A 9,478-nucleotide genomic window follows, 5' to 3' on the forward strand; every position below is an offset into this window, starting at 1 on the left:
ACGCCCTGTCATCCTCACTTTCGGATCACTGCCCTCTACTCCTCGCCAATGAAGATGGGCCTTGGCGGCCACGGACTTTCAGATTTGAAATTTTTTGGACCAACATGCCAGGCTTTCAGCAGGTCGTCCAGGAGGCGTGGAATGAGACGTCCGCACACAATGAGCCATACCAAAGACTGTTTCACAAGCTAAAAAAGACAAGTCAGAAGCTTCGCTCCTGGAGCAAAAGCCTTTTCTCTAATGCCAAAGTCCAGCTACATATGGCTCTGGAGGTCATCCTAAGACTTGATGAGGCCCAGGACCTTCGAGCTCTTAGTCCAGCGGAGTTGGATCTTCGGAAGCGACTCAAGAAAAAAGTAGTGGGCCTTGCAGTGATGGAACGTGCGCGGAAAAGGCAGACCTCGAGAATCACCAACATAAAAGAGGGAGACGCGAATACTCGCTATTTTCACCTTAGAGTAAATGGCCCTAGGAGGAAAAACCTTATTCACCGCCTAAAGCATGGCCAAGGTTGGGTGACAGACCATGATCACAAGAAATCTATTGTTCACTCCCACTTCAATGCGATTTTGAAAAAGGGCGCTCCACGCTCCAAGACCATTAACTGGGCATCCATCCCACCCACTGGCATTGACCTTTCAGCGCTTGGTGATCCCATTTTGGAAGAGGAAGTCAGAGCTGCTGTCTTTTCTCTTCCTTCTGACAAAGCGCCATGCCCGGACGGATTCACCAGAAAATTCTTCAAGAGTTGCTGGAATATTATTAAGGATGATATCATGCTAGTGATCAACAGCTTCTCCAACCTAAACGCCGGAAATCTGCACTGGCTCAATTCGGCGAATATCGCCCTCATTCCCAAGAAGGATGGTGCCGAGGACATCTCTGACTTCAGACCAATTAGCCTGATTCATGCCGTGGCCAAGCTCATTGCCAAAATTCTGGCCACTAGACTGGCCCCTCATATGAATGCCATTTTCTCCACTGCCCAAAGTGCCTTCATAAAAAAAAAGAAGCATCCATGACAACTTTATGTATGTTCGGAATCTGTCCAGAAAATTTCACCGCTCAAAGAAACCTATGCTTTTATTCAAATTAGACATCAAAAAGGCTTTCGACTCAGTTAGATGGGACTACTTGCTGGAGGTGCTAAATCATCATGGCTTCCCTACCCGCTTTCGTGACTGGGTCTCGGCACTTCTTTCCTCCACGTCCTCTAGAGTGTTGCTAAATGGTATTGCTGGTGACCCAATCAAACACGGTCAGGGTCTCAGGCAGGGGGATCCGTTTTCACCGCTCCTCTTCGTGCTTGCCATAGACCCCCTACATCATATTCTCAGCAAGGTCACAACCCAAGGAAAGCTACATCCCTTGCCCGAGAGACAACCGGGGAGAATTCGTGCCTCGCTCTATGCTGACGATGCTGCCATTTTCTGTGCCCCCATTATGGAGGATGTCCAATACCTTACCAACATACTTTCCTCCTTTGGTGAATCTACTGGCCTCTCCACAAACTGCACCAAAAGTTCTGTGGTACCCATCAGATGTGCCAATGTGGACCTAGATGATGTTCTCCAGTCTTTCCCCGGCTTGCCGCGCCTCCTTCCCGATCCGCTATCTTGGGCTCCCCCTCGCAGTCAAAAGATTAAAGAGGGTGCATCTCCAACCTTTGGAAGACAAGGCTGCGGGCAAATTGGCACCTTGGAGAGGAAGGCACGTTGCTATTTGCGGGTCGTATGACCTTGGTGAAGGCAGTCCTTACGGCGGTGGCCATTTATCACATCACGCCGCTCGACATCCCGGTGGAGGTTATAAAAGCGATTGACAGGTTGCGGCGTGCCTACCTATGGGCAGGATCTGACTCGGTTAGTGGCGGCAAGTGCAAGATTAATTGGGAGCATGTCTGCAAGCCAAAGGAGTATGGGGGCCTTGGCATTTTGCACCTTCGCAAATTTGCTGCCGCCCTCCGGCTGAGGTGGCTATGGCTTGAGTGGAATGACCCACCTCGTGTGTGGTGTGGATTGGGGATGCCTTGCACGACTTCCGACCGTGACCTTTTCGCGGTCTTGACTGAGGTCAAGATCGGCGATGGACAGAAGGCTTCCTTCTGGGAATCTTCTTGGCTTCAGGGCGTTAGGCCCAAAGATATTGCGCCAAAGATTTTCGATATTTCACGCAAGAAAGGTGTTACGGTTGCCACGGCCTTAAGGGATGGGCACTGGATAGCACAAATCAACATTGACGCTGGCCTCACTCTAGAACACCTTCAACAATTCTTGGCCCTTTGGGAGAAGCTAGCGACTGTGGCCATTCAGCCGGGTGTCCAGGACTCCATATTGTGGAAGTCAACCAATGATGGGCAGTACTCTGCAAAGTCTGCTTATTTGGCGCAGTTTCATGACCTCCCGCTCTCAAGTTTGGCTGCTGCGGTTTGGAAGGCGTGGGCTCCCCCCAAATGCAAATTTTTCGCGTGGCTCGTTATCCACAACAGAGTTTGGACGGCTGATAGGCTTCAGAGGAGAGGATGGCCAAATTGTGACAAATGCCCACTCTGCAGTCAGGTGCAAGAATCTGCAGCACACCTGATCTTCAAGTGTCGTTTCTCTGTTCGGATTTGGAATGCGGTCTTCTCATGGCTCGGGCTTGCTATCCCCACGGCTCCGTGGCTCCTGTTCGATTCGGTGAAATCTTGGTGGGATGCGGTTCTCTCTGATAATACACTCCCGATGAAGGCCCTATCTTCCCTGTTACTTCTTGTGGGATGGGAGATATGGAATGAAAGGAATGCTCGTGTCTTCAGGAGCAAAGCGGTGCCAGTGGCGATTGTCATGCGACGCATCAAAGATGAAGTTTCGATTTGGGCCACTGCAGGCGCTAAGCATTTGCGTAATGTAAAATACCGCGAGAGTAATTGTTTTGCTTTTCCACCGCTTGGCGATGTCTGTTCTCAAACCTCTTCTTATTAAATGAAAATGGCAAGTCTTTTGCCTTGTTTCAAAAAAAAAACATCTTTTCTTGGGCTATTCCAATGTCCAAGTCGATAATGGGAATATTGTGCATACAACCTTTGGAAATGGTATTTAGAACATGATTTTGAGAAAAAAAAAGCATTGGTATGGGTTAGGTTAGAGCAATGTCGAGCTACGAGAGATTTATGTGCACTTTTCATTAACATAGAAAGTGAAGATAAACTGGTCTGGTTGTTATCTGAGTTCATACTAGATATTTCTACTCTATCGTGCAAATTGTAGGCTACGGGCCTTACAAGTTCTCGTGAAAAATCCTCCTTGCGGTTTGGTAGTGAATTTTAGTTGTTTTGTTTCTGTTCTCGGCCAGTTTTCTCAAGTTTTTCCCCACCAGTTTATTCTGTTATTTCTTTTCCTTTTTTCCTTTTTGTTCTTATTTATTTTTAGGTTTTTATTTTTTCTAAAATGGCAACAACTTTTAAAACGTTCATGTTTTCTTAAGTCAATATTTTTATAAACATTAAAAAAATTGTAAAATTATTCACCTTTTCATTAAAAATGTTCTTAAAATTGTAAAACATGTCTCCGATTTTAATAGTTGTTCGCAAATCCTTCAATTTGTATAACAATATTGCAACAACTTTCCATTTTTTAACGTTTCAAAACAAAATCCGACTAAAACCGGAGTAAACCGAAAGAAGCATAAGAATGATTTTTGTTAAACCCCAAATAGTACAACATCTTTTCTTTAGACAAAAAGAGTACAACATCTGGCACATAAACAGCGAGAAACGGCTGACTGGGCCAGCAGCCCATAGCAGGCCCGGTGCGACAGTCCTACATGTCGCAAGGAGCGTTATATGGGAGGTTCTTTGGTTTATCAGCGATTTTTGTTTTATCAAGTGTGTTTCAGTTTTTTTTATTCGATGTCCTCTTGTTAATTATATGAAATAGTCTCAAAACAAAATGATCAAACTCCTCTAGAAACCAAGATCAAACAAAAGTGCACCCTAGACATCGGCCTATTAGCATCGCGCCGGCCGCCCACCGCAGACCACGAGACTAACTTCTAACCTTATGCTTCAAGAGATTATAGAACAAAAGTGAAGACCCTTAAAGAATACTCCCTTCATCCGAAAATACTTGTTATCAGAATGAATTAAAATGAATATATTTAGAACTAAAATATATCTAGATACATCTCTTTTTATTCATCTTGATGACAAGTATTTCCGGACGGAGGGAGTACATCTACACCGAATGATTACTGTAGTCCCTCTCAGTAAAAAAGAGAGAGAATGATTCATGTACTATTTTTGTATCTTGTGTTTATTCTTTGTGTCAAATTTGTGTGGTGTGTGCGCAACCAGGCTTCCCCGTTCCCGTTTCATCTTGCTTCTTGGACGGTCGGCAGCTCGACGTTTCCTCCCCAGTTCCGCACCCGCTCTTCCGCCAGCATAGCCTGCATCACCACCACCCAAAATTAGTGCATCAGAAATCAAAGATCAACTAGGAGTTACACTTTTCAGTTGTTCGAACTAGTTTGTCAAGCGTGTTTGTTACCTCTTTATGCCATTTGGTTCTGAAGAGGATCATAAACAGGATGATGGTCTGCAGAACCGTGCCGATCAGCATCCCCACCCAAATCCCCTGCACGTACACAGAATCAGTAGCCGTTTGCATTTCTCCCGGCAAAAATCAGAACAGCAGAGAGTCTCCTGGAGCCTGGACTACTGTCCGTCTTGGCCTTACCGTTGCGTTAAGCTTCAGCTTGAAGCCGAGGACAGCTGCGAGGGGCAGGCCGATGAGATAGTAGCAGCCGATGTTGACCCAGGCGACCAAGGACTGCCACCCAGCTCCAATGGCCACTCCTGGAAGGAATCACCAACGACGATCACACACGTCACATCATCATCGATTTGCTGTCAACAGATTTACTTTCCAGATAACGTTCTTGATGATGACTGATGCGTATAATACCTACCTGATAGCACCGGCTGAATGCTGTTGAGGCCTATGGTGGCTGCCAGAAGGTACCCCAGCTTCGCGGCCTCCTTGACGACGAGCTCGTCGTCGGTGAAAAGCCTAGGCAGCTGCTTCCTCGCCAGGAGGGCGACGAGCGTGAAGACGAGCCCGACGGCGGCCGACGTGGCCACCGCCACCACGACCGAGAACTTGGCCGCTTTCGGGTGCTTGGCGCCAAGTTCGTTCGCCACGCGAACACTGGGCATGATGGATCAGGGTCATTATTTCTTGGAATGTCTTGAGAGTTGAGAGACAGGAATTAGAAAGGGGGAGGAGGACAGAGCGGTTGCGCGCGTACCTCACGGCGGCATTGAAACCAACGGATACCATTAGTGTCCAGATGTTGTAGTTCATGCTGTTGCAACAGAATTCAACCTCTTATTAGGCGAATTGTTAAAGAAGAGGTCTCGGAACAAGCACTGTAAGTCAGTCAGAGATTACTGGTACACTGACCATATGGAGACGGCCCCGACTTGAATCTCTGGGTTCTTCAGGCAACCCACTAGAATGATCACCGCCGTGTAGTACCACATCTCTAAGCTGCAGCACAAATATCACTCCTATACTCAGAATTTCGTCTGTAATGTAGATACTCCTAATTAGAGCAGGAAGCAACGAAAGTAGTAGTAGGAACCAGAGCATGACGGCGGAGGCGAGGGAGAGCCTGACGAAGCCGGCGAGGCTGGCGAAGGCCTTGCGCGAGAACCCGGTCCACGCCTCCGGGAAGGAGCCGCCGACGACGTACAGGAACTGCGCGGCGTTGATGAGCCACCAGGAGGCGTTGCCGACCATGGCGGCGCCCAGGAGGCCGCGGCGGAGCCTGGCGACGACGACCCAGTTGATCAGCGCGTGCAGGCCGACGGCGGCGCCGGAGATGAGCGTCATGACCCACACTCGGCTCTGCGCCTGGTAGAACTTCTGCATGGGGAAGTTGACGGCGTAGGCCAAGAGCTGCGGCACGCACCAGCGCGCGTACCGCCCGGCCACGGCGGAGATCTCCGGGGACTGCCGGAGCAGGCGGAGGATGGGGTCCGTGAAGATGTAGACCGGGAGCAGGGCGACGGCCGTGGCGAGGCAGATGATCCAGGAGCGCTGCATGTAGACGCCCAGCGTGTGGAGCTGCCCGGCCCCCACCGCCTGCCCGCACAGCGTCTCCAGGGCGCTCCCCATGCCCAGCTGCGGCGCGACGCCACAACGCTTGTCAAACCACACGGTTCTAGGCTTCTAGCTTGTTTAATGAAAGAATCGAAATATATATGAAGTCGATTTGTCAGGTAGTAATAGGTACCAGGAGGCCGAAGCCGAGGCCTTCGATGACGCCGATGACAATGGAGACGGCGGCGAGCTCGACCTTGCCGATGTGGCCGACGAAGGCGACGGTGACGAAGCCGATGAGGAACTGGAAGACGCCGGTGAGGATGACCGGCCCAGCGATCTGCCACAGGGTCTTGCACTCGTCCGGCAAGGTCTTGCGGCCGGCCATCGCCACCGCCTCCGCCTCCGCCGCCGGTGCCACCATCTGCTCTAAAGGTGCTGGCAGCAAGCACGTATGCAGGACCCCTCACGCCTTTTTTCAGCTTTGTACACCCGTACGGGTCAAGGTTGGGTTCCCCCCACGCTTCAGCTGCTGCTGACCTGACGCCGAGCAGCGGTCTAGCTTGCCGTGCGCGCTGGAGGTCGCGCGGCGTGGACTCCGCATGCCGATGCAGCTGGTGGTGCGCCGCAGCCGTGGTGGACATGGGCGGCGTCAGGGCGAGACTCCAACACCGGAACCCCGAGCTCCACGTGCGCGCTACTTTCCTAACTATCTAGACTTGTGAGCGGGTTGATGCGCTTCAGGTGCTTGGGTCAGGCGCACTGGTCAAGGTTTGCGGCTAGGCAGGAATGCAGAAGAAACCGTAGTTTTGTCAGCATCCTGAGCTCTCGGCAACTCAACATTTGCTTTGCTTCTCTGTTTCTGTACGTACTTTCAGAAGAAGGGAAGAGAGTATTGATGCTCGCCGTGTGGTACAGTCAAGTACGTACCTCGCTCGCGCCTATCCACAGTGGTGCCAGTGCCACTGATGAAGTACTATGTAGTACTGTTTGGCTTCATCAGCTGTAAACCGTGTCGTGTCGTGCCGTACAAGTGCTAGATAGAATCTCACTTGGATAAGCCTTAGCTTCGGCATTCCTTTTTCGATAAGGGGAAGGCCCCAGTCTCTCTGTCTCTGCATTTTTTTAAATAAATAAATAAGAATGACCCAGCCTCTATATTTAGGTGATGCATGCAATAATTTTTATTAATTATTCATAAAGACCTTAATACAAAATAATACATCAGTAAATCTAAAACCACCATCTCAGTAACATATGTCGCTATTCCTATCCACTTGATAAAGGAGTGCCAAAAATCCGAGCCGAATACCAAACAGACTTCACACCAAAACCTAACATATAAAGCCGGAGGCCCCAATCAAGCCACAATGCCACGTCTCTCGGGCACACACCAGTCCGACGCACTCTCAGAGGCTACCGCCACCGTCTTCCACCTATTCATCTTTAGAACAGACAACGCCGTCCTTTTGCACGAGTCCATCAACCCGCATCGGACGCTGAGACTCCACAGCACCATATCGCTGATATCCGTCGTTATCAATGCGGAGGATGAAACCTACTCCGCCTCTGGGTTCTCTGTCTCTTCTGATGGAAATATACCCTGAGACAATAATAAAATGGTTATTATTGTATTTCCTAAATCATGATAAAGGTTTATTATTCATGCTAGAATTGTATTGATCGGAAACATAAATACATGTGTGAATACATAAACAAATACCGTGTTCCTAGTGAGCCTCTACTAGACTAGCTCGTTAATCAAAGATGGTTAAGGTTTCCTAACCATAGACATGTGTTGTCATTTGATAACGGGATCACATCGTTAGGAGAATGATGTGATTGACAAGACCCAACCGTTAGCATAGCATATGATCGTTCGGTTTACTGCTACTGCTTTCTTAACGTCAAATACATGTTCTTTCGACCATGAGATCATGCAACTCCCGGATACCGGAGAAATACGTTGTGTGCTATCAAACGTCACGCGTAACTGGTTGATCATAAAGATGCTCTACAGGTATCTTCGAAGGTGTCTGTTGAGTTGGTGTGAATCGAGATTTGGATTTGTCACTCCGTGTATCGGAGAGGTATCTCTGGGCCCTCTCGATAATACACATCACAAGAAGCTTGCAAGCAAAGTGACTAAGGAGTTAGTTGCAAGATGATGTATTACGGAACGAGTAAAGAGACTTGTCGGTAACGAGATTGAACTAGGTATAGAGACCGACGATTGAATCTCGGGCAAGTAACATACCACAGACAAAGGGAATTACGTATGTTGTCATAAAGGTTCAACCGATAAAAGATCTTCGTGGAATATGTAGGAAGCAATATGGAAATCCAGGTTCCGCTATTGGTTATTGACCGGAGAGGTGTCTCGGTCATGACTACATAATTCCTGAACCCGCAGGGTCGCACGCTTAACGTTCGTTGACGCTAGAGTAGTATTGGGATATTTGATAAGTGGTAACCAAATGTTGTTCGGAGTCCCGGATGAGATCGCGGACGTCACGAGGAGTCTCAGAATGGTCAAGATGTAAAGATTTATATATGGGAAGTCATATTTTGGATTTCAAAAAAGATGCAGTTCTTTCGGTATTGTACCAGGAAGCTTCTAGAAGGTTCCGGAGGATTCCGGAGGGGTTCGAAAGTCCACAAGTGGTTCCACCACGACCCAAGGGCTAGCATGGGCTGCGGGGAGGCGCCCTAGCCTTATTGGGCTAGGCGCACTAAGTCCTCGAAAGCCTATGTGGCTAGGGAAGGCAAAAAAGAAAGAAGTCCTAGTAGGAATAAGATTGGACTTGGAGTATAGGTCCTCTCCCCCTTAGCTACGCCCTAGGACTTGGAGGGGCTGTTTACCACGTCCCTCCACCTATATATAGAGGGGAGGGGGCGTCCCAAGAGGACAGACCAAGCCCTTGGCGTCCCTCTCTCTCCCGTTACTCCGTAGTTCCACCGCCTCGTCCCGGCGACGCTTAGCGAAGCGCTGTCGGTGTTCCACCACCATCATTATCATCATGCCGTCGTGTTGGTTGTGATCCCATCTACTTCTCCTCTCCCGCTTGCTGGATTAAGAAGGAGGAGATGTCATTGAGCCGCACGTGTGCTAAACTCGGAGGTGCCGTCCGTTTGGCACTAGATCAGTTAGATCGTGATCTGATCGTAAAGAGTACGACCACATCAACCGCGTGATAAACACTTTCGCTTAACGGTCTACGAGGGTACATGGACACACTCTCCCTTCTCATAGCTATGCATCTCCATGAATAGATCTTGCGTGTGCGTAGAATTTTTTTGTTTTCCATATAACGTCTTCATCATCAACATAAACTTTAAGACGGAATAACTGTTATGGCAGAGGAGCTAGACTGAAGAAAGAATATGAGATAAGG

At 48.8% G+C, this 9,478-nt stretch overlaps 1 protein-coding gene across 1 annotated transcript; it reads right to left on the bottom strand.

Moving 5' to 3' along the window:
• Window positions 1-3,719: 3,719 nt before the first annotated feature.
• On the bottom strand, window positions 3,720-6,970 carry LOC125544878 (protein DETOXIFICATION 33-like). The gene is made up of 8 exons (XM_048708659.1): window positions 6,277-6,970; window positions 5,623-6,164; window positions 5,442-5,528; window positions 5,287-5,343; window positions 4,948-5,186; window positions 4,716-4,834; window positions 4,527-4,613; window positions 3,720-4,425 (listed from the first exon to the last, which is right to left on the bottom strand). Exons 1-8 carry the CDS (start codon window positions 6,505-6,507, stop codon window positions 4,351-4,353), a joined length of 1,437 nt encoding a protein of 478 aa, XP_048564616.1. The 5' UTR covers window positions 6,508-6,970; the 3' UTR covers window positions 3,720-4,350.
• Between the last annotated feature and the right edge of the window lie 2,508 nt (window positions 6,971-9,478).

The sequence above is a fragment of the Triticum urartu genome, chromosome 3 (assembly GCF_003073215.2).
Source record: "Triticum urartu cultivar G1812 chromosome 3, Tu2.1, whole genome shotgun sequence".
NCBI classification, from domain to species: Eukaryota; Viridiplantae; Streptophyta; class Magnoliopsida; order Poales; family Poaceae; genus Triticum; species Triticum urartu.